The following is a 25,948-nucleotide window of genomic DNA, read 5'->3' as shown; positions in this document are numbered from 1 at the left end:
TTTGATTACTTTGAAGTCTTTGTTAAAAAGGCAATATAGATTTATGTTTTTTCTTGTCCTAGGAGTTTTGTCTTCCCTGTATAATATTGTCACAAATTCAACTTGCTATGGCCTTAGAGGGCTGTGGGTAGCCCATCTGCCTGGTCATCTTGCCCTTGTAGTGTAAAAGGTAGCATTTGAATATCCTGCCATATCCATCTCTCGGCTTAACTGTTGAATAAACTTCATTTGGGATCTAGAAAGCCACAGTGTCAGTCAGAAAAAGCAATTGCAATATAAATGGACTTTCCTAAGGAAAAATTCTGGGATGACAGTGCAGCTAACTCTGTGGTGTAGTGCTTGCTTGCCTGACATAATTAGGAAAGGCCCTGGGTTCACTCCCCGTCACCACAGGAAAAAATAAAAATAAACTAAATAAAAGTTCAGCAGAAATAGTAAGGGAAAATAGCAAAGTCAAAGTCCGTGCAAAGATGATGGTGAACATCATGCGTGGCATGTAAGTGGTATTCAGTAAATGCGCGTTCAGCTGAGCAAGGGAAGGCTCAGGCCTTGGTCTGTGCCATTTTCTTTGGTGTCTGCTCGGGACCACGTGGGCCTCATGCTCCCAGGGAGCAGGCCAGACTGCAGCTGTGCAGCTTGGTGAACTGCCATTGGAGTGTGTGTTCTTCTGGTGGCAGAGGAGTTTTAAATGTTGTTTCATTAACTTTTTAAAAGTAACTGTGTAAAGCAGTGTACATTATGCAGATACGTTACAGTGTACTTGCTTTAGAAGATCCAAATGGCATTTGATGATTGCTTGGTTAGGCCGATTAATTTTATATCTGATCATTGAATCTAGAAAGGGTAGATCAGTTGATTAATGGAGTTTCCCAGCGTCAAGACTTTACGAGGTTATCTTCACGCCTCGTGAAGTTCTCATGAGACAAAGGGAACCAGTAACCAGTAAGAGAGTGTATTGCTGTACTCCGTAAGTGCATTGCTGCATATGGAGAGAGAGAGAGAGAGAGAGAAGACTTACAGTCTTGGTGTAATGGATTGATTGACAAGAAGTGTGAAACATTAGCATGTATCAATTTTTATTAATATTCAGAATGCCACCAGTTTATGAAGTCCTGTATCTTTACGGTGGAATTAACTGGATTTATTTCTAATGTGTGTGCTTTAGAGAACAGTTGATGTTCCCTTTTCACTTCCTTGATCGCCTTGGAAAACACGACGTGACCTGCACAGTCTCGGGGGGCGGGAGGTCGGCACAGGCAGGAGCAATTCGCTTGGCTATGGCAAAAGCCCTGTGCAGCTTCATCACCGAGGATGAGGTCGAGTGGATGAGACAAGGTATGCATTTGGGTGGGACACTGCTGTCCCCCACTCCCCACAGGTGTTTTCTGAGTCTTGTACTGGTGACCTGAAATCAGGCAGAGAATACTCAGTCCACTAGGTGGTCTTATAGCTCATCAGCTGCTCCATTCTTGCTCCAGAATTGTACAGTATTATTCAGGTTTGATTTCTACAAAGTGAACTTGAATTAGAACAAGAAAAGGGGGACACACTCCATATGATGCCTGCTAAATTATCCAGTCCCAAGGACGAGGGAGGTTTACTTTGACCTTAAGGTGTAAACTTTAGTCCAGTTTAACAAGCACTGGGTTCAGTTGCATTTTGAGACAGATTGCTTGTTTTAATTTTATCATAGAAATTTGTAATAACTGCTTGGTTAATGATAAAGCACCTTAGGTATTTCTCTCCAGGATTAAGGGAGATTTGTGATTTTTTTTACTCCACTCGGTGTGGCCCCTTCACTTGAGGGTGTATACAAGAATCTGCACTGTGGGGAGAAGGATGGACACTTGCTTCTTCCATTGGGTGCTACCTGAACATCTATAATAAATCTGAGAGGTTTGAGCCAAAGGTTCTCTGCATTACGAGAGGACGGCGGTGCTGTGTACCGTGGCCAGCTACACAGCCCGTGTGAGCTGCCCAGCACCGTGGTTCACAGCCCCTCTCTGGCTGGTGATCTGCCTGCTCCCTGCCTTCCAGTATCAGCCCCTGGGATCCAGGATAGGCATGTGGCTTAGGCTACTTAATTTTTTGTCTTTTGAAAATCCATTTGCTTATGAACAACTTGCATTATATAAATGTATTATCTTCTCATTATCTACTACTGTGAAATCATTGGATAATACTTGGCTTAGCTGTTCTACTACTTTGAACTCCTTTACATATCTGAAAGTAATAAAGCATTGTTACTTAGAATTTCAACTTGATCTATATTTTGTCCAAAATATTCCATGTGTGCCCTTTAAGTCCAAGTAAGTGCAAAGGCTTATTGGGTACATAATAAATGATTTAAGTTTTCTTTAGCCATTAAAAGACTACTGATAAATTATCTAAGCTTTATATCAAATGAAGAGAAGTTCTAGTGTTGAAAGAGCAAAAAGATGAAAGAAAAACCTTGGTCTGTTTCTTCATTTACAAAAGCAGCTTGCAAGCATTCTCAGGGTGGTCTTCTGGGAATCCATGGGTTTGCTCACGTGCCTTGGCTCCAGCCACTGCTGGGCGCTTCCGTGTGGACCATTTGCTGAGAGTGACTCAGTGATTGCCTGGAAACATAATTGCTCCTGATGATTAGGGGAGAGGCTGCTTCCAATTTAAGCTGACTTTATCCTTCTAGAATAAACTGCTTATGCTCAGAGTACAACTCCAAAAATTGTTCTTTAGGTTCTGAAACAAAGTACCAAGGAATATAATTTTCACAGAAATTATTGTAACACACAGTTCTTTCCTCATGTTTGGCAAGTCCTGTTTGTACGCATGGGTTTGTTCACATACCTGCCTAGGTGTGGTGTCCATGTGCTTCCTCACACCTCACCGTGCTCACCTCCTGCCTCCACTGAGACGCTCTCCTCAGAACTAACAAGCGGGTGGGGTAAGGCCTTGGGGTGAATAGCAAGTGCCCACAGAGAGCAGCTTCATATAAGTTGAGCAAGCTTAAAAACCAAAAAGGAGTCATAATTCTGACAGGATAAGCAAAGCAGACTCAGCATCACTGCTGTTTGTTGTAGAAATTGAAAAAATATCCCAGGAGAACGAAGGCAAACTGCCATCATGAGGTTTTTACAAGGCGGGTAAATTTATGGGTCTGCTTGCTTTCCTGTGGGTTGTTCTGACAACCATTCCTGTAAACCCATGCGGTTCGCCTACTGTTCTGCTAGTCAACCTGTGTTTTCCATGGCTCATAAAGGCTTCTCTCTTCCTGCTGCAGCCGGACTCCTTACTCCTGATCCTCGTGTCAGGGAACGGAAGAAGCCAGGCCAAGAGGGAGCCCGGAGAAAGTTTACCTGGAAGAAGCGCTGAAGGTCTTTCCCGGAAAGGCAAGGAGAGCCTGAACTCGGGCCTGGCACGGGGCAGAACACGGTCAGCCTCTGCTGGCCAGTGAGGGCAGCACTGGCAGAACTTTCTTTGAGTTGTGAGATGATTTATTTTTAAATGCTGCTTTGTAAAGTTGTCAGTTAATAAATGAATAAGTTTAAAAAGGATGTTCACTTCATTCTTCTACTTAAACTTTTTCAAAAGATAGTTTGAAGAAACATAATTCATAAAATCTTGGCATATGAGACTTGAAAGGAGCATTCAGCAAAATCTAGTCAAGTTACCTCATTTTGCAGCTGAAAAGGCTGTTTCAAAGATTAAGCAGCCTACCAGAGCCAGACCATCGCTGATTTAATGCTAGGCCTAGACTAGAGCTCATTCTGCCTGGTTCTCTTGTTTTCCTACACAGCAGTTGCTGCAGCGGTCATTTGAGAGGTGAGAGTGATATTCAGAAGAGTGAGGTGAGTTAGGCACCCGTGCCAGGAGCTGTGCCAAGCTGGAGAGAGCTGAGCTGCCAGTCGAAGGCGGGTGACCACAGCAGCCAGGGGAAGGTCACAGGAGAGCCTTAATCATTCACTGAGAGACAGGGAACCAAAGGCTAAACCCATTTTGAATCAGTTTCATTTGGAGGGTTTTAAAAATAATCTTTTATTATATATATTTCAGGTGTAAGATGTGATGCTTTCGTACACATAGTAAAGTGGTTCCTGTAGTCAAGCAAATTAACATACCCATGGTCTCGAATAGCTCCCTTTTTTTCTGTGGAAAGAGCACCTAAAATCCCTTCTCATGCCAGATTTCTAGTATGACATACAATATTATTAATCATCATATTGTACATTAGATTCCTAGACTTATCCCTCATAACTGCTATTTTTTACCCTTTGATTAACATCTTCCCATTTCCCCTGCATTTGGTAATCACTCTTCTACTCTTCTGCCTCTCAGAGTTTGGTGTTTTTAGGTTCCATAGCAAAATTTGATGGTACAGTATTGGTCTTCCTGTGCCTGACTTATTTCATTTAACATAATGTCCTTAAGTTCATCCTTGTTCTATCAAATGACTGAATCTCCTTCAGATTGGATGATATTCCACAGAGAGAGAGAGATTATCATATATTTGTCAGCTTTCTGCCACTGTGACAAAATACCTGAGATAAACTTAAAAAGAGGAAATGTTTATTTTGGCTTATGGTTTTGGTCCATGATCACTTTGGTCCTGTTGCTCCAGGCCTAGGACAGGGCAGAACACAATGGCAGAGAGTGTGGTGGACCAAAACTACTCACCTCACAGTGACTAGGAAGCAGAAAGAGAGAAAGAGGCCAGGGTTGCACTAGTCCCTTTAAGGGCACTCCCACAATGATCCAACTTCCTTCATCTAGCCCCCCACCCCTAAAGGTTCCACTGCCATAGGGTGGCACCCAAGCTTCGCATATGGGCCTTGGGGACATTTTAAGATCCAAATCATAATATATGTAGTTTCTTTATTGGATCAATTTTGGATTTCATTTGAGATCAGCAAAACGTGAAAGCACATCTTCTAGATCCTCCCCCTAGAGGCCTCAGCAAAGGTGGCTGAGGAACATCTTGGCCCAAGAGGACAGATGCAGGGTCCTCAGAATTAAGACGCCTGGGCTAGGAGGGCCACTGCGCCAAGACCCATGGGATGGGCAGGCAGGCTGCGTCCCGGGCTGACGGCCAGTCAGGTGCAGGCGACGGCGCTTCAAGGACGTGTGTCATCGGTTGCAGCCAGGCCTCAGCGATCACACACAGGTGTTTGGCCAGGAGCTGGACTCCTCAGTCATGGCTGTTAAACTGAGGAATTTGCTCAAGAATTCCTAAGTCCCTTAAATGAAGAAACTTGCATTTTAACCTTGATGTGATTTTGCACGTGTTCTTGAGTGGGCTACTTTTAAAGCTGCTTCAATGCAATTGGTTTAAGTAAGACTGATCCTTGGGTGAGGGATGTAGTTCAGTGGTAGATCCCTGCCAAGCATGAGCAGACCCTGGGCTCCATCTCCAACATCATGCAGAAAAAAAGGGAGACAGAGAGAGAGAGAGGCCCTTAATTTTCCTTTATATGGAGAATTGTACAGTACTGATGTCTTCATCAGTGTTTTAGGAAACGTTGGACAAGTTCTGAGGTGTGTGTACATATCAGACCATTCCTGCCCAATAATGACAGAAAATGCGGTAAGGATCATCCATCCTCTGGTACCCAACACATTCTTCATCTCAGATGTAATTGTGGAAATGTCTTCTGTGCTCGTTGCTCTACAACATTCATTCTGAGGTGACAACATGAACTGTGGCAGGCTTGGCCAGTCTTGGTGATTTAGCCTCCCCCTTTGGAGCGCGTCTCTCACCACTTTGACTCAGAAGCGATGAGTGCTGCCCCCGTGTGGTGTGTGTGTGGAGGTGGCGCGGATGGCGTGTGGTTCTGTCAGCCCTGGCGGAGCGCCCGCTGAGCCCTGGCCATGCCTGGTGAGCGGGCGGCAGTACTGTCTGGTTTTGGTGTCGGGAGGAGAAAAGGCATAGGCGTTGTTATGATAAGACCAGGAGGGAGAGGAGACCAGCTCTTGAAGGAGGGTGACACCGCGATGCAGAGGCAGGGAGAGGAGGAAGCTGGGATGTGCTGGGAGCTGAGGGCTGGCAGGCCTGGGGCGCTGGGGAGGGACGGGCTCAGCGGAGAGGACGCTGAGGCAGGCGGGTGTGTGGACGCCCGAGATGCCACACACGTCACTACTGCCAGTTGGAAACCACTGAACTGTTCTTTTCCCCTCTGAGAGAATACGATGAGTTGAGACTAGAATGATAGTTTCAATCTGTATTTAGAAGATCCTTTTTTTAAAAAATTGTACATATATTTTATTTATATGTATTCTATATTTTATATATATGTTTATATTTATATATGTATGTAATAGTAATGAAATGATACTAGAACAGTGGATTCAAACTTTATTTTAGCAAGACGACGACCCCTTTTAAAATGTATACATATATATTTGAACTCAAGGGCACTCAACCACTGAGCCACATCCCCAGCCCTATTTTATTTAGAGACAGGGTCTCACTGAGTTGCTTAGCGCCTCGCTTTTGCTGAGGCTGGCTTTAGAACTCACGATCCTCCTGCCTCAGCCTCCCGAGCCCTGGGATTACAGGCGTGCGCCACCGCGCCCAGCTGGATCATAGTGTTTTTAATGCAACCGAAGCGTCTGAGCCTTGTTAAGTCTTGCCTCCCTGTGAGGCAAATCTCCTAAACCCAGAGCTCCTGGGAAAGGTTTGACAGTCTGCTTCAGGAGGCTAACTGAGCTGTTGCAGGAGCAGTGGGGACAGAGGAAATGAGACCCAGCAGGAGGCTGTTGTAATACTGAAGAAGCAGGCCAGGCAGCGGCCAGGATGGCATGGAGGACAGGAAGGAGGGTGGGCACAGAGCTCACCTGGACAGATGGGATACCTGACTGAGGGGAGGGAGTACAGGTGTTAAATGTGAAGTCCAGCAGGCCCCGGGGGACGTGAAAGCTGAGAACCCTGGAAGAAACCCTGGGTGGAGGCCACACTGGAGGGGTCTCTCGAGGTTCGGGAACCTCCTCAAACGTCTGAAGAGCTTGGAAAGGAGAGGCTGGGACGTGGAAGAGGGTCAAGCTGCCGACAGTGGGGAGGTTGTCCCATGGAAGGGGGATTTGGAACGGGCTAGGGTGTCCAGGAGGGACATACAGTGGGAAGGAGACAAAGGCTCAGGCCGGGATCAGAGGCTTGCCAGGGTACATTCGGAGGAGGGAGTGGGCAGCCAAAGAGGAGAAGTGGCGGGAGGGAGGAACAGCCAACCCCAGGTGGCCTGGACGTCAGATAGCGACCTGGCAGGAGAGGAAGTGCAGGCTGTCGGAAGGAAACACACCTTCTTCCAGTTCTTCCCGTGGTTCTACCCTGAGCCTCGATTTCCTCACTCCAGCTTGGGTTTATTATCTGTCCTCCCAGCCCCTCCTGCCATTTTGTGACAGTCAAGTAAGACGGACTTTAAAAGTCCTGGGCCATCTGCTCTGATGTGACCACCACCTAGGAACTGGCGAGTGGAGAACGCTGATGCCAGGCAGCCGAGGAAGAGGAGGGAGCACACCCAGGCTCACCCTTGGCCCTTTCCGCAGTTTGGGGACAGGCGCATTTGTCCCCAAGTCCCTGCAGAGCAGGCAACAGTCATTTCCCAGCCCCTGATTCTTGGCCTTCTCAGATACCCCGGCTACCTTTGTTTTGAATGCCTGTTACGGTTTGCACGTGAGGGGTCCCCCGGAAGCTCCGTGTGAGACAATGCAAGAAGGTTCGGAGGAGAAATGGCTGGGTTGTGAGAGCCTTAACCCATCAGTGCCGAATCCCCTGAGAGGGATTCACGAGTGGCAACAAGGTGGTTGGGTGTGGCGGGAGGTGGTGGGACCTTGGGGGCATGACTTCGGGTATGTATTTGTATCTGGCAAGTGGAGTCTCTCTCTCTGCTTCCTGGTCATCGTGCGAGCTGCTTCCCTCTGCCACGCTCTCCGCCATGATGTTCAGCCTCACCTGGAGCCCTGAGGAGTGGAGCTGGCCGTCTATGGACTGAGACCTCTGAAACTGTGAGCCCTTAAATAAACGTTTCCTATTCTAAAGTCATTCAGGTTGGGTCTTTTAGTCACAGCAGCTAAAAAAAGCTGACTAAAACATGCTCATTCCTAATAAAACTATTGGGAAGTATTTTCTGAACATCTGTGTTCACACATTGGGGAAGTCAAACGATCGTTGGATCCGATTATTGTCTTGAGATAGCAACAAGAGCTCCCACTCTGTGTCAAGTACTGTCGTAAATATTTTAAAATGAGAACTCATCCAAGGGGCGGGGGGCATAGCTCGTTGCTCGATGGGAGAGCACATGCTTAGCTGTGTGAATCCCTGGGTTCAACCCCCAGCGCCAAATAAGAAAATGTGTTCAGTCCTCATGGTAACCCTGGGGTAGATACTGAGAGAATCAGCACTCGGAGAGGTTGAGTAACTTGTCCCAAGTCATCCATCCAGTGAGTGCCCAAGCCAGGTGGACACCTGGAACCTGGCTGGTACTCTGAGTCTCTGGGGGGCAGGGATGCCATGAGGAGACCAAAGCAGGAAGCTTGGGCTAACTTGGTTTAGTACAGTCAGAAGACCTGACGTAGCACCTAGAATTTAAGTCTCATCCCAAAGGATGGGTGAGTACTGAATAAGTAGCGTTTATACTCTGCTCTGCAACTAGAGCCCTCCTCTCACCCAGGGAGATGCTGTCCATCCATCAGGAAGGGATTGTCATGAGGACAGAGTGGCCCATGTGACAAGAAGCTTCCTGGAGAGGTGGGGGGATCTGTTAGGAGACAGCAGTGTTGACTGGGGTCGGAGTGGCGTTGCCACAGGAAAGCAGGGAACTCCACACCTCAGCTCTTGTGTTCCAAGGAAAGAAAATGTAAAGTCAGACACCAAAGTCATGCAAGAGAACTTTGTCAGAAGTGAAAGTGAGGTGAAAATAAAGCAAAAGAAAAATGAGACTTCAGCAAAAAGCACTCTCAAGGGAGAGAGTGGGCCGTCTCCAAGCAGAGAACGACAAAGGAGACAATGCTGTCCCCAAGTGTTCTTACTGTTCGATGTTTACCAGGAAAACTGGGGACCGCCTTCTGTATTTTTTGCCAATCAGGTGTTCAACTCCTTCATGTCAGCGGTGGAGTTTTTGACCTTAGTTGGTCCTCTCCGGAACTGTCACGGTGTCCATCCTATTTCGTGGGGCTTCCTCTACAAATCAATCCCATGTTAATGTAGACACCGGGGTCAATAGCCAGTCGGAAGTTACCTTAGTGCACCTGTGCTTCCATAGGAATCTTCCATCCCAGACAATTGGAGACACTTGGAGCCAGAACTCCTGGCTTTACGTCAACATCAATGGACCCTGTCAGGAGTTAGTCCCGTTAATCCTTTTCTCTTGGCATATTTCCCAATTAGCTCATTTTGCTTCTGTTTATTTTCTGCAAATGAGCTACCACCCTTTGTTTTCTGGTCTACTTTGGAAGTAGCTTAAAGAAGGACCCTGAAGTCATTTAAAGAAAACCCGTGACCTTGCCTGCATGTCACCACTCATTGCTGGCTACTCGCTGACAAGGTGATCGCACTGCTCAGAGGACCAGGCTAGCCCAGCCACCCCGTTACCCAGCATCAGTACTACCTAGGCCCCTTTTTATTCCCCAAGTGTCCTGGTTGGAATGATAAAGCATATGTAGGGAAACTGTAGCTCTCAGAGGTCTGCAGAACAGTGAAATCGTTTCTAGAGTTTACGTGTGTGTTTCTGGTCATAGGTCCAGACTTACATGACACACGCAAACAGATCCATCCCTAGAAGCAAGTCTGCCTTTCGTGGACAGCACTGAACCCAGCAGGTGAAGTGGGGCAGAGGTCAGCAGGATGCTGTGGCAACAGGGCATGTGCTAGGTGGGAGCTGAGGTCATGGCAATGACCTCTACCTGAAGCTGGGAGGGGGGTCCATGAGGGTCCACTTCCTCGTGCTTCGCAAGTGTGATGCACGTGCTATTCATAGTGGAAAAAAAAAATTTTATAAAAGATGAGCTGAGACTGTGTGTGGGTGGTTCGGACACAGTCTCTGGAGTTTGGGTGTGATCTCAGACACGTTGACCTTCTTAATCCTCGATGACTCATTTATGCACTGGGGAGAAAGTGCACGTCCCCAAGACTTCCAGGATCCAGTGCCATTGGTGGGGACACCTCACCGTCTTTGACCTCTGTCCCTTGGTTGTATAAAAGTGCACAGTTATCCAAGAGTTTGGAAAAGGAAAGGAGTGGAGGAGGCGGTGTCAGTGGTTTCCTTGAAGAAGAGTGACAAAACCAGTTGGTGCATTATTTTCCTTCCTTAGCACCAAGCTCACTGACTGCTCAGAAAAAACAAAACATGAATGAGGTAAACCTTGGAGCAATTTGAAGTTGTTTCCATGCCTGTGAACTAAGTCTAGGCCTGATTCAGGAAGCCTCACAGTCGTGTGTCAGCCCCTCACGAAGACAGGCAGCCGTACTCAACAGCCCCACGAGGAGCTCACAGGTATTTATGAGCAAGATCATTATGTTATCATATGTGAATATGAATGTTAAGTAGAAAGGAGAAGCAAGGAAAAGTAATAATCTCACAAAAATGGTGATTACCTTTTTTGGTGAATGACTTCATAAGGTACAGACATTTTTCTCCTTATTTTTAGCCTTTAGTTAAAAAACTTATTCCATAAAACCTTTACTACAAGTTGAAAGTAATCTTTGAACACGAAGCTATAAAAACTACTAAACTTCAACAGAGTGAGCAAAATCTTACCAAAGAATTTTTGTCATTTCACAAAAAGTATATTATAAATAATTACGTGGGTGCCAAAAGTGAAAGATTGGTGATTGGCGATTGAAGTCTGAACACATGTAATGAATCTTCATGGTGTCTTCATGTGATGCGTGTTCAGAAAATAGGGGTATTTATTATGCTCAGGTAGAGTTTCTGCCCTCTGACACTGGGTCACCATGAGTCACCTGTGCAGACCCAAGTGCGGAAGCAGTTGGTTTTGACAAAATGGTTTTCAAGTCTTTGAAAAGTAACATAGACGACCTTATCATCATGACCCATGTGTCGAGCTGTCACCTACAGAGCTGGTGGGAGTTTGTTAACCGGTAACCTCCAGAATTAGTGACTCCGAAAGTCAACCAAAGCAAGTAACCAAAGGGAGCAGGGTCTCAAGAATCAGAGACGTACAGAGGGTCAGTCGGTGTAAACAAGACCAGGCCAGCTGTGCCCGTTTGCTGCTGAGGATCAGTAAGTAGTCTACTCTCCCAAGGAACCTTGGTTCCCAAGGAACCTCGTTCTTTCAGTGGTTATATTCTTGGGGTGAATCTCAGGTCCTTGAGATGCTTCTGAGCTGTAAAGGACACATGTGGACAATTATAAGCCCTTGTTAGTAAACATTCAGTGAAGGTTATGGGATACTCAGCAAGACCTTGGTTTTAATATTACTTTCCACTGAGTCACTTACGCTTTAACAAAAGTCAGACGGTTTTTGGATCTTCTATGAAAACTGCAGGAGAATTTCAAAATTTATTCCTTTGAAATTTGTACTTGATTGTACTTCTCCTAAAAAAGATCGAAACATCTCCGGGGAACCAGCTTAACAGCGTGAGGTCCCCGTCTGTGTCAAGAATGAAAGATTCGTCCCAAGCCTCCACGATGTGTCTAACCTCTCCGTCAACCTTCTCCACCAAGGACCCATCATTACTCTGGTGGAATAACAGCTCCTTCACAGTGTCCCTCACTATTAAGTTGACTTTCTCCTTTGTAATTTCGGAATATTGCTTCTTTGAAGCGAGGGGAGGAGCTGGTGAGGGAAGGTGGGTTTCATAGCGGTGTTTAATAGATAAGAAGGCTGAATATTACCTTTTCAGTTCAGTTCTATTAGGTTACATTAGGACTCTTGGTTACAGGTTGTGAAAGCCCAACTTGGACTATTTTTAAGCTGAAAAGAGGAATTGGAGAAACTCTCAGGGTGCCCAGCATTCCTGAGAGAAGACTGGGACAGGCTCTTGCTGCAAGGACTCGCCCAGGCCCCAGGGATGACATGCCCCAGCGCCCTCCTCTCCACTGTCTGCTTCCTCCCCTCCTGCGCAGAATCAGAATCCCCACTTCAGCTCTCACATTTCCATACCTGGGCCTCCCAGGGTTCATCCCAAAGATGCCAGGACCTGGGGAGGTAGCTCAGCCGTAGAGCCCTTGCCTAGCACGTGCGAGGCGAGGCAAGTTCAATCCCCAGTGCTGCCAAAAGAGAAAAACAAAATCTCAAAGAGGCCAGAAATCTCTCGCTGAGCTGACTCTAGAGCTGGGAACGTGTTGGAACAAGGGCACCAGCTGTTGAAATCTGTTTTCCAGTAGGAGAAGGGACAATTCCAAGAACACAGAGGACCTTCTTCCCCAAAGGTGGCAGGTTACACAGACCCTGCCCAGGATGTCCCTGGGCTATCTTAAAAGAGAGATTTTAGGCCTGAAGGACGTGTCTGAGTCCTCTCCAAGCCATAGTTGAGGAGTTGGTTGAACTGCTCTGTCTTCCTGTCCATCTTTCCAGGCTCATCCCACCCACCGTGATGCCTGGGCCCCTACCCTGCAGCCGGGTTGCTGCCTCCTGGCTGGTCCTCTCCTATCTTCTGTCCAGCATCTATCACAGTTCCTCCTGGGTGGGGGCGAACCGGAAGCGGAAGTGGATCAAAGGCAGGGGTAGGGATCTGCTCAGCCTTAATGTCTGGGCTCTGGCACATGGAAGGCACAGAAATAAAGTTTTCCCACCAGTTGAAGACCCTCACTACTGATTTCTCCATAAAAACATTCCAATCAGGAGAAGGTGGCAGCCTCCCTGCCTGCCTGTCATGTGCAGTCTGGGTTCTTCTCCCTGTCGGCGTGTGTTTACTGATAACTCCTTTGGGTCCAGTGGTAGGGGTTACAATAAGAAGTTAAGTCAGAGGTTTTGTCCTCAGAGCTTCAGGTCTAATTAGAGAAACACAACAAACAGAGAAAAACAATTAGGAGGTAATTAAGTGAGGTGCCGACTGAGTGGGAGCCGGAATGACTCACAGCTGGGGGAGGTATTCTGGGGGGGCAGGGGGGTCGCACAACCTGTCACGTGAACTGGGAGCAGGTGATGGAGCTCAGAGTTCCAGGCTTCCCTCTCCCGGGCTCCGGTCTGGAAGAGGCCTGGCCTAACCCTGACACATAAAGATGCTCAAGACATCACGCCCTTCACGTCTTCCCCGAGCCTCACTTCTCTTGTCTGAAAAATGGGGACAATGTTCCTACTCTCCAGGACCCCAGCCCCCCAAGAACATAAGTGAAGCTCTGGCAGAGTTTCCCGCACTGCACGGGACCTTGGTAAAGAGGTGTTACCAGCATTGGCCAAAAAATCAAAACTGCCTTAAGGAGAAAGTGGACCCTGACCACAGGTGGTATTTGTTCAGAAAGGAGGTGACATGGATGAAGAATCACCTGGGAAACCATACTAACTGGCGATGTCTTCTCTTTCCCTCTTGCCTTATCTCCCACAGCACCTTGTGGGGTGGGTCGGCTCTGGCCCGTCAGAAGGTGATGGGGTGCTCTTCCGATAGACACCTCTGCTGCACACACAGACTGACCAAGCCAGGGGCGCGGTGCATACCACCGTACTTCTGTCTTCTTTCGGGAGAAGATGAACCTAAATAACACAAAAATTCCGATGCCCTGGAATCAGCACGTGTGAGCATTTCTGTGCCATAATATTGAGGAGTTTGAGAAGCCCCTAACGTTTGTCCATGGATTGGGGTCGGGGGATGGGTCTGTGTGAAGAATTCTTACTCAGTTCATTACTGTGATGGGACACATTTCCAAATTTTGTAGTCAAATTTTATCCTAACATATAATTTCTGATTTTCCTACCCTTACCTTTAAAATGTCCCTTGTGAGCCAGGTGCTGCGGTATGCACGTGCGGTCACAGGACGCTGCGTTGGGAGAATTCCTTGAGCCCAGGAGTTGGAGGCCAGCCCGGGCAGTGTAGCAGGACCATGTCTCTTAAAAAAAAAAAAAAAAAAAAAAAAAACTTGGCTAAAAGGCATAATTGATTATTTTAAATAAAATCCCAGACAGCCTCTAACTGCCTGTGAGACCTTCCCACCTGAGGGCTTCCCCTGCCCAAAGTGACCAATGACCCCTCCCTCCCTCCGCAGTGTGCGCGCCCAACCTGCTTCCTGCTGATGGGACAGAGTCAGAATGTCTCCTTGCCCTCGTCCCCACCTGCGGCTTCTCCAAGTCCGCTCTGCTGATTGACAGGAACTTGGGTTTCTGAGGTCTCAGAGGCTGTGGCAGAAGAATTCAGAGGTCTATAGGAAGCCACCCTAAACTCCGAAGCAGATCATTAACTTGAGCACTTCACTCCATGACATGCTAGAACTCGCACCTGGGTCCTGCAAGGATGGGAGTCACAATGTCCCCTTGTGCAGGAAGCCCCAGGCTTGAGGTTGGGGGTGACAAGACAAGAGTGGCCTAGTAGCAAATATTGGGTGTCTTTAATTTCCAGCACTCCTACTATGTGGCTATTACCCATTTTGCTCTAGCACTAAAGTCTTCTAGAATATTCTGAAACGATTTGATTAACTTCTGAGCTCCAAAAGTATAGTGACAATAACTTGCTTGTAACCCAGTAAATCTGCTTCTATTCTTTACATTGAGAAATTAAGAAAAAGCTTTTTAAGATGAGTGATTTCTTTCATCTTCTATGCTTTCAATTTAGCCAGCAAAAAGAATCCCTCGTCTCCATCCAAAGGTGTTGGGGGCATCAAGAGGGGCTGGGGTGTAGCTCAGGGATAGGCTAATTGGTTGTGATGGCTGGGAGTTCAGGCCTGTAGGGCTCAAGGTTCAAATTCAACCAGGCAGGAAGGAGCCCTGCTGGATTCAAGATCATTGCTAGGTGGGGCAAAGGCAGCCAGAGCACTTCCTGTGCCCAGCCTCACGCGGTCTGACCATCCATGGTGAAGCAGGGTAAGACCTACCCAGATCAGCGGGCCAGAGCTCTAGCCACCGCAGGGTGCGTGGTCCGCTGATGAGCATCTGGGCCTTTCATGGACCCAGCGAACAGTGGTGGCTCATTACTACAGGCAGCCCTGGGCTAGGTGCTGGGGGGGGGCGGAGTTCAGGAGGGTGGCGGGTGGGGCTCAGGTTCCTGCCAGGAAAACAAACCTGAAATCAAGTCAAGGACCTAATGTTCCACCCGGTGGGAAGTGCCATGAAGCCGGGAAGGGGGACAACGCCCGTGGATGGACAGTTGCTAACTAAATAGACGAGGTGAGAGACAGAAGGGGTGACCTGCAGGGCCTTGAACTTACTTAAAGCTGTGGTTTCTCTTGGAGTGAGAGGGGACTCACGGGGGCGATGTGAGCAGAGGCTGGCAGCCTCTGCTCCTGCAGGGGGTCGGGATGAAGGCAGGAAGGCCAGGCAGCCGGCACTGCCCCAAGCCAGGTGACCTGACGGCAGTGTGCACTGAACTGCTAGCCATGGAGGTAGAGAGGTGAGGACAGACTCTGCACTTTGAAAGCTGTGTTTATTCGAAGGCCAATTCTAAAACCAAATGGAAGTGATTCTAGATTTATCTGAAGTGTCTGTTACCCTATCCTGTTCCTTGGCCAGGGTTTCCCCAAACCACCATTTAATTGATGTTACTGTCATCAAGTCTCATCCTGAGAATGGGGGAAATTGTGAAATTCAATAGCCAGAGGGTGAAAGATGAGTGGATCAGAAAGAGCAGAAAGAATCGGGTGTCTTCACGGAGTCCTCTGCATCGGCCTTCTCAAAGCTAAATGCGCACAGACGTCACCCAGAGACCTGCTGGACCCACCGGAGCCGCTCAGGGGATCTGAGCGAAGGCCTGAGAATGTGCTTTTCTGGCTGGTTCCCAGCTTCAGCGGCTGCGGCTGCTGGCGGCCCGGGGAGCCCACGTGGAGAACCCCTACTCTCGTTTACCAAGTTCTCAGAATAGGAACAGCATCGTTAAATGTCTCAACGGAGGGGAATTTAGGAATCATTTCATCCAGCTGTTGCTAGCAAATGTGTCCCCAGGCAGCCACATAAATGTCTGGACCAGTGTCAGCCCGGAAAGCCTGGGAGTGAAACGAGACATCTTTTAACCCAGACATTCCTGTGCAAGTCTGAATTTGGATTTGGGGTCCCACTGATGTGTAACCCCTGATACCTGACCCCTACTCCCTTTAACAGATCCGCACGCCAGAGCCTCACCTTAATTATCTTGAAATTAAATTCGGAATTTTTAGTTCAGCCTGCTAACGGGATCAAATATTGACCAGTTTTCATTCATGAGTTGTGTTGAGTAGGTGACTCATTTGAAGTGAAAAAAGGCACTTGGTAGTTATTCCTCTTCCATTAAAAAAAAAAAAATGCACGTGTTATGTGCCCGTATTTGACTTGTAGAATACATGTGTGTACAGAGATCTCCAGGCAGTAAGATTAAGGATACTTTTTGCTTTCTTCTCTCTTCCTTTCCATATGGTTAGAATTTTTTTTTTAAGCTGGTTCATAATTTTTATGTGGCTTGAATTTTTTTAAAGCTCATTTAGAACTTTTAAGAGAAGAAAATGTGGTAGTTCTTTCTTAGTTGGGGTTTCACTTTCCATGGTCCTAGGCATGGTTGCCTGAGGTCAACCATAATCTGAAAATACTAAATGGAAAATTTCAGAAATGAAAAATCACTGGATTCTAAGTTGCATGTTTTCTGAGCAGCCTGACGAAACCTCACAGTGACACACTACGTCCTGCCTGGTTCACGAAATCATCTCTTTGAAGTGGTAAGTCCTTCCTTGAAGTGAAAAGGTAAGATTACAGTATATTTTGAGAAAAAGAGAGAGAGAGAGAGAGAGAGAGAGAGAGGCATAAGAGGCATAACTTATTTCATTATATTTTTTTAATTGTTCTATTTTATTATTAGTTATTGTTAATTTCTTATTGTGCCTACTTTATAAATTGGTTTATCAGAGGTATGCATGTATAGGAAAAAAATATATATATAGTTTCGGCATCCATGGGGTAGGGGTCTTGGAACATATTCTCCATGGATAATGGGGAAGCGGGTAATATACACAGATTTTCTACGTGAAAATAAAAGCAGTCAGATTTCTAGCTATTAGTACCCTTTTTTGACCACAAGATGGAGCAGTGTACAACCGAATAAGCAACCAGGAGACAGGAGGGACACAGGATTCCTGCCCCTTTCTGGTTTTAATCTAGGTGATTCATGTGCATTCAATGCCTCTTGAAAACATCGGGCGTATTCATTGCCTTTTTAAAATCCATCTATTGCAGATGAATTTCTGAACTCTGATTTATTTTTCTCATGCTTACATTTGAACCAATAATTATCTTACCTATTAAATTGATTTCTTTCAATGAAAGGCAAATTGTTAGAGAAGCCAGAGTTAGGATACTTGGCAGCAGCTTCTCGCAGTGAAGGAGAATTCTTGGGAGTGGAAGTCTGGGATCTGCTTCTATCTCAAGCTGCCTTGTCCCTAGTATAGAATGGAGACCACTTGACTCCAAATTGTCCTTTCAAATGTTTATTTGCCTCAATGTTTTGAATCACTAATAAGCCTTCTAAATGTCAGTGTGCCAAAAAATCAGAAAAATAGAAGGAATATAATTTAAACATAGATGTGGACAAGCCAGACACAGTGCATTCCTGTAATTACAGTGACTCTGGAGGCTGAGACAAGAGGTTCACATGTAAGAGGCCAGACTCCAAAATTTAGCGAGATCCTGTCTCTTATCAGACCTCAATATTGTCAGAGTGTGATGGAGAAAAAGTTCAGTGATCTCTTATTTTATTTTATTTTTTAATATATTTTTATTTGTTCTAATTAGACATGACAGTAGAATGCATTTTGATGCATCATACATAAATGGAGTATAACTTCTCATTCATCTGGTTGTACATAATGTAGAATTACACAGGTCATGCAATCATATAGGCACGTAGGGTAATAATGTACAATTCATTCTACTATCATTCCTACCTCCACACCCCCTCCCCACTCCCTTCATTCCCTTCTGTGTAGTCCAAAATACCTCTATTCTTGGCCCCGCTGCTTATTGTGAATTAGCATCTCCATATCAGAAAAAAAAAAACTTCTTTGGGATTGGCTTATTTCATTTAGCAAAATATTCTCCAGTTCCATCCACTTACCTACAAATGCCATAATTTCATTCTTCTTTAATGCTGAGTAATATTCCATTGTGTATATAAATCACATTTTCTTTATTCATTCATCTGTTGAAGGACACCTAGGTAGGTTCCATAGTTTAGCTATTGTGTGTTAAGCTGCTATAAACATTGATTTGGCTGCATCACTGTGGTATACTGATTTTAAGTCCTTTGGGTATAAACTGAGAAGTGGGATAGCTGGTTCAAATGGTGGATCTATTCCAAGTTTTCTTAGGAGTCTCCACACTGGTTTCCAGAGTGATTGTACCAATCTGCCGTCCCATCAGCAATGTTTGAGTGTAGCTTTTTCCCCACATCCTCGCCAACATTTATGGTTGCTTGTATTCTCAATGATTGCCATTCTGACTGGAGTGAGATGAAATCTCAGTGTAGTTTTAATTTGCATTTCTCTAATTACTGGAGATGTTGAACATTTTTTCCTATATTTGTTGACCATTCATAAATACAGTTATCTCATACTAGACAAAGGCACCAAAAACATACACTGGAGAAAAGATAGTCTCTTCCTCTTCAACAAATGGTGCTGGGAAAACTGGAAATCCATATGTAGCAAAATAAAATTAAACTCCTATCTCTCACCCTGCACAAAAATCAACTCAAAGTGGATCAAAGACTTAGGCACTAGAACAGAGACCTAATCAAAGAAAAATTAGGCCCAAATTTTCACCATGTCAGCCTAGGATCTGACTTCCTTAACAAGACTTCTAAAGTGCAAGAAGTAAAATCAAGAATCAATAAATGGGTTGGAATCAAACTAACAAGCTTCTTCACAGCAAAGGAAACAATCAATGCATAAAGAGAGAGCCTGCAGAATGGGAGAAAATCTTTCACACGTACCTCAGATAGAGTGCTAATCTCCAGGATATACAAAGAACTCAAAAAAAAAAAAAAACACAACACCGAAAAAACAAATAACCCAATCAAAAAATGGGCAAAGGAACTGAACGGACATTTCGCAGAAGAAGAAATACGAATGGTCAACAAACATATGAAAAAATGTTCAACATCTCTCGCAATTAAGAGAAATGCAAATCAAAACTACCCTGAGATTACTATTTTATTTTCTTTATTTTTGAGGTGCTGGAGATTGAACTTGGGACCTGGCGCATGCTGGGCAAGTACTCCATCACTGAACCATAATCCCAGCCCCAGTCACATACTATTTCAAATGGGATAATAGCTAATAAGATATTATCCTATGTTGGTTGTTATTCTAACCAGAATTTTAGCATCAGGATTCCAAATGAGCTTACCAATTGGAGAAAAAATTATCTCCTATAATCTCACCATTATCCCCAGCCAACCACCAATAATTATCAAGGATTCTTTCAGTGTACTTTCATGTGAAATGAGATTTCACTAGTTGCCATTAGAGTATACATACAATTTTAAGACTGATTTTCCATTTACAAACATAACCATGTTTCTATGTAGCTATAAACTTCGTAATTATAATTTTAATGACCTCATAATATTCTATCCATTGAGCATATGTTCCATAATTTACTTAACTAGTTTCCATACCGTTAGCCACATATGCTTTTTAAAAATAATACTGTAAATAATGCGACAGGAGCATATTCGATGGTAGGCATTTTTAAAATTCATCCTTAGGGTATGTCAACAAACTTCACTAAAAAAGAATTCAAGAAAAGTGGAGGTTTAATTTCCAAAAAGTAATGAAGTCTGCAAACCAGGAAGACTGCAGCCTTCGGTGGAAAGTGCTCTCGAAAGGAACAGTGGTAGGTCCTGAGGCACCTGGAGTTCCTGCCCCATCCGGGGCTTAAGGGAATGAAGGGGGCCTGCGGGGGTGCTCAATCCTGATTGGTTGGCTTTATGTAAATGAAGGATGCAATCATGCCCATTTCTGATTGGTTGACATTTGCACAGGACCTGCTCCCTTGTCAGGTCTCCACCACAAAATGAGTCTTCTGGAGACCATTTTTGTAGTTGAAATGGGTGCATGCCTGGACAAGAGCCACAAAGCCCAGTTGCCATCTTTCTAAGAACACAGTGTGTGAATCCATAATCAGAAAATGATCTCAGGCTCCATTCTGAATTTTAGGTGCCATTAGTCACTTGGGACCCTTGTTGGAGATTCAGCTTCTCTTATAGTTCACAACCATGTTTCCCAAAAGATCAAGTCAATGGGCACCAACCAAATGACTTCTCAAAAGGCATTTACCATTTCCCGCCTGTGAGTGTCCCAACTTCACGGTGTGAAGATCAGCATTGAGGGTTTTCATTTTCAAACTGCTGTGAGCATGCGCATGCTAACCTCTCCGCTCTGCTGACCTCCCAGCCTGGTGCCATCCAATGTTGAGAACAGGGTGATCTCTGTGCAGCTAACTGTCTTAATCACCAGGATGCAGGCAGTTGCGACTGTACCCTCAAGAGCCAATACAGGACAAACAGGACTGCTGGGCCCCCGTGCTTATCGAGGTTGTTAAGAGATATTTGTGTGAGAAATGTGCAGCTGCCTGGAAACCTTATCTATCAAGGACAGGGGGGCCTAGCCCCGACTCATCTCCTGCATAGTTCACCCCTTCCCTCCTCCCTTCTTCCTCTAGGACCGTTCAGTTCTGGCGGGACCAATGAGAATCAAATAGATTGGCAGGACCCAACCAGAGGAGGACTAATGTTTAGCTGTTCAAATGTTAACCAATAACGTACAGGTCTTTGTGTGTGAATGCTTGGAGATCTCTTAAATAGAGGGCTTTCTCGCCCCTCGGGGCCGCTCCCCATTCAGCCATTGCAATGGTCTGAGAGGCTGATTGTGGTCCAGTCTCGAGCTTGCAATAAATCTTCATTGTGTGTCTTGCATTACTGTGTGTGCACTTTGACTCTCTGGGGATCAGTCGATATTGGGGACCAGTCGATATTGGGGACCAGTCGATATTGGACCCTAACACCACCACCTATCCTAGTGGGTCCTGCTCCTCACTCTATCCCATGAGCTCAAGATGCCATCAACCTTTAGGAGCTGGTTGCACTAACTACTGCCTGGTGTACATTCCTCTAGACTTCCAAACCATTGTGGAAAAAAGGTGAACAGTGTCAGGATCAAAATGGAGTCACTTGTGTCAACCCTAAAAAGGAAAAGTAAGTAGGTGAAGCCAACCTGGAGAAAGGGTTCTCGCGTGATTGCCTGATGATAACTGATGCAAAAAGACTGCCAGAAGCACAAGGCTGCCCAAAGGCCACTGCCATCTTATGCAAAAAGTACCCTGTAAGGACATCTGTCCAGTAAGTGCCTGTGCAGCCTCAGGCTGGCACTGAAGCCAGAATTGGGGACAGGCAGTGAGTGTAGAAATAGGGGATCAGGTCAAATCCAGGAAATAGAGGCCATGAAAGCCATCTGCCTCTGGAAGTTGGAGACTGTCCCTGGGAGAATGGAATGTCAAGGAGCCCATTGATCACCAAATTTACCTGCCTTGTCCTTATAGGCAAGGAGCTGCTAATTAATGCCCCTGGGCCCTTACCTGGCTGAATCACTTTGGCCCTCCCCCTGTCCCATCTGCTTCTCACTTTTTCCATCTCACCTGCAAAACCAGGCCTAGTCAGTAGGCAGGAAGGAGAGACAAGGGGGAGAGAACTGGAGAACAAAAGAGACCTTAACCTATAAAAGATGGAGGGTGCACTCACTTCTGGGGACTTTAGAACATCAGCCATGACCCATTTCTCCCTCCTGGGAGAAGTCTGTATTATTATTACTTTTAAATAAAACCTGCCTAGTATGCTTGCCTTGGCTGCTTCTCTAGTGTTTAAACTTCAACAATAGAGGGAGCAGAACTGGTCACCGGTAAACGGCGGTATCAGTACCACTTGGTTATTATTTTCACTGTGGCCAAGGGCTTTATTTTCAGAACATCTGAGGTTCTCCTCCTCATTTTTTCTTAAAAAATCCCCTTTGCCTCAACTTCTTCGAATACACCCATGGTTACTATGACCTGTGTATTCTCATTGCAATGCCCTTTATTCCCAAATAAATTTCATTCCTTGAAGAATTTCTGATCTCTTTTTAGGGATTGGCACCCACATACAATCCAGTCTGGCCCTGAGAGGATGCTGGCTCCTATTTCCTAGCTCTCCCTCAGGTCGCCAGTGATGTTAACTGCACAAGTCAGTGGACACTTCCGTTCCATTTAATCTGATGTCCGGGAGGCATTTGATATCAAGCTTCTGGAAGCTTTCCACCTTGGCATCCATGCTCTCTGACTCTTCTTACACTTCCTTTTCAAAAGTCTGTTGTCTCCTCTCTGTCGACCCAGCCCCTGACCACTGGTGGTGTTCCCCAGAAGGAGAACACAGTGAGGTAAATGGCACCCGGGGCCACACTGTGGGTCCTTGCCCCTCTCTCCACGCTGCCACGTCAGTCCTAAAATTTACAATCTTCAGCGTGTGCTCCCTCCCGACTCTGACTCCCCAACTCCGGGGTTTCAGTTTCCACCTTCTTCCGTTCATGCTATACACAGGATCCAGGGTCAAGCCTACCTACTTCCAAGATTCGAATTTTCCATCCTATTTCCCTATCTGTGTCTCCAGCTGGATCTTTGCAGAGTTGGCCTCATATTGTGGTCCCTGTTGTGGGTCCTCTTTACCTGAATACCCTGCAGGCATCTCAGACTCAGCAGGGACCAAATGGAATCGTCATTCCCCCTCCAACCCGGTCAGCTTGCTCAGGTTCTCTTCCTAGATGGTCCCACTCTCCACCCACGTGATCAAGTTCAGATCTGTCCATCATCCCAAAGCCCTTCCCCTCCCTCACGTCCATGGTTACTACTGAGTTTGTCCATCCATATTTACCCCATCGAAACGCTCAACTCTCTCCCCTCGTGTCTACTCCGAACCACTTGCTGACTCAGTTCTTGGCTCTCATCACCTCCTGCCCGGATTATTCCAATGCGCAGCAAGTCAGCCTCTTCCCTGAGTTCGTTCCTTCTGGTCCCTCGGGAGGGGACCGGACATGCAGTGGAAGTGAAGGCTCTTTGAGCAGACTTTCTGGATTCAGTTTCAGCCTCTGTCTTCTACTATCTATAATCTTGGGCAGTTTCTTGAACTTCTTCTAGGCCTCCATTTGCTCATCTGAAAGATGGGATAATAGCAGCCTCTACCTCTGAGGAGCAGGTGTGAGGATGGGAGTCGTGAGGATTACACAAGCCAGTACACATCAGACACTAGGGGCTGTTCCTCGTGTATCCGTTGCTGTGACAAAAATACCTGACAAGAGCAACTCAGAGGAGGAAAGGGTTATTTGGGGCTTGTGGTTTCAGAGGTCTCAGTCCATAGACGGCTGACTTCACGGCTCTGGACCCAGGGCAAGAGAGCTCATGGTGGCAGAACGGTGTGACCAGGGAAGCTGCTCCCTCACGGCAGCCAGGGGGCAGAGGGACAGGGGAAGGGCTGCATGGAAGGTGTCCCTTCCAGGGCACACCTTAGTGACCCACCTCCTCCAGTCACATCCCACCTGCCTACAGTCACCCCCAGTCTGTTTGAACCAGGATGGACTGGTTAAGTCACAGCTCTCACAATGCAACCATTTCACCTCAAACGTTCCTGTGTTAATGCAGAAGCTTTTGGGGGGCACCTCATATCCAAGCCTAACAGCACGCTGAGCACACAGTCAGTCACTCATCTTCTGCACTACCAAGGAAATCTTTCTAAAAGATTTTTCCAATCACTATCCTGCTCAAAGCCCTTTAGACTAAACAGATTGTGTGTGTGTGTGTGTGTGTGTGTGTGTGTGTGTGTGCGTGTGTGTGTGTGCACAGTACTGGGAATTGAACCCAGAGCCTCACACATGTTAGGCAAGTGCTTTACCACTGAGCTACATCCCCCATTGCTGAAATCAGAGAATTTGATCTTTTTGCTGTTGAGTTTTTTAGTTCCTTATATATTTTGGATATGAATCTCTTTTTGGATAAATAGTTTGCAAATATTTCCTCTCCCTCTTCAGGTTGTTGCTTTACTCTGTTGATTACTTCCTTCACTATGCAGGGATATCTTAGTTCAATATAATCCCATTCAGCTATGCTTTTGGGGTCTAATCCAAAAGAATTGTTGTCTATACCTACGTCTTGAAGTGTTTCCTCTATATTTTCTTCTAGCAGTTTCAGATTTTACGTTTAGGTCTTTGATTTATTTTGAGTTGAGTTTTGTTTGTGATGAAAGATGAAGCCTAATTAATTCTTCTTCCTATGGCTATCCAGTTTTCCAGCACCATTTTCCTTCATATTTCAATTGGTGCATTAAGGTTGTACCCGAGGGTGGTGGGATTTGTTGTTATATATTCATGCATGAACACAACATAGCAATGTAATTTGATCAATGTCTTTCCTCTTTCCCTTCCCTCCTCTCCCACCCCCCGGTTCCTTTCTATTCTACTGATCTCCACTCAATTTTCATGATGTTCCCCCATCTTTCTTTCCCTTTTTCCTCTCTAGCTTCTGCATATGAGAGAAAATATATGACCCTTGATCTTCTGAATTTGACTTATTTCTTTTAACATAATTGTCTCTAGTTCCATTCGTTTTCCTACACAAACTATAATTTCATTCTTATTTGTGGTTGAACAAAACTCCATTGTGTATACATACCACATTTTCTTTATCCATTCATTTCATCTATCGATGGACACCTAGTTTGGTTCCATAGTTTGATGATTGTGAATTGTGCTGCTATAAACATGGGTATGCATGTTATCACTATAGTATGACAACTTTATTTCTTTAGGATAAATACTGAGGAGTGGTGTAACTGGGTCATATGGTGGTTCCATTCCTAGTCTTTTGAGGGAAGAACCTCCATACTGATTTCCACCGTGTTTGTACTAATTGACAATCCCACCAACAGTGTAAGAGTTCCTTTTTCTCCACATTCTCTCCTGCATTTATTATTTGTATTGTTGGTGACTGCCATTTTAACTGGAGTGAGATGAAATCTCAGAGTAGTTTTGATTTGCATTTTTCTTAATTGCTTGGGATGTTGAACACTTTTTTCATATATTTGTTGGCCATTTGTATTTCTTCTTTTGAGAAGTTTCTGTTTAGTTCATTTCCTCATTTATTATTTGGTTTTTTTTTCTTCATGTTTAAGGTGTTCTAGTTTTTTAATGTATTCTGGATATTAATCATCTGTCAGAAGAGTAGCTAGTAAAGATGGTCTCCCATTCTGTAGGTTCTCTGTTCATATTCTTAATTGTTTCCTTTGCTCTACAGAAGCTTTTTAATTTGATTCCATCCTATTTATTAACTCTTGGCATTATGTCCTGAGCTTGGGGATCCTACTGAGAAATTCATTACTTGTGCCTATATGTTGGAGCATTAACCCTATGTTTTCTTTTAGGAATTACGTAGTTTCTGGTCTAATTCCTAGGCCTTTAATCCATTTTGAGTTGACTTTTGTGCAGGGTGAGAGATAAGACTCTCATCTCATTTTTCTATGTATGGATAACCAGTTTTCCCAGCACCATTTGTTAAAAAGGCTGTGTTTTCTCCGGAGTATGTTTTTGGCACCTTTCTCAGGGATCAGATAACTAAATGTGTGGGTTTGTCTCTGTGTCTTCTATTCTGTACCATTGGTCTGTCTCTTTTTATGCCATCACCATGCAGTTTTCATTACTCTAAGTCTGTAGAATAATTTGAAGTTAGCTATTATAATACCTCCAGCATTGCTTTTTTGACTTAGAATTACTTTGGCCATTCTGAATATTTTGTTCTTCCAAATGAATTTTGGGACTGTTATTTTTCCTAGTTC

The 25,948-nt window shown here is 45.3% G+C and overlaps 1 protein-coding gene across 1 annotated transcript in view; it reads left to right on the top strand.

Moving 5' to 3' along the window:
- Positions 1-3,528, top strand: part of Mrps9 (mitochondrial ribosomal protein S9) — a 55,264-nt gene extending 51,736 nt beyond the window's left edge. The window contains exons 10-11 of the mRNA XM_047523036.1: positions 1,166-1,335; positions 3,263-3,528. Coding sequence (XP_047378992.1) covers positions 1,166-1,335; positions 3,263-3,354 — 262 coding nt within the window. The 3' untranslated portion in view covers positions 3,355-3,528. The remainder of the gene's footprint in view (positions 1-1,165; positions 1,336-3,262) is intronic.
- The last annotated feature ends 22,420 nt before the right edge of the window (positions 3,529-25,948 follow it).

This window comes from Sciurus carolinensis, chromosome 13 (assembly GCF_902686445.1).
Source record: "Sciurus carolinensis chromosome 13, mSciCar1.2, whole genome shotgun sequence".
Classification (NCBI taxonomy): Eukaryota; Metazoa; Chordata; class Mammalia; order Rodentia; family Sciuridae; genus Sciurus; species Sciurus carolinensis.
The sequence above is the reverse complement of the archived record's forward strand: the minus strand, read 5'-3'. Positions and strand labels throughout refer to the sequence as shown.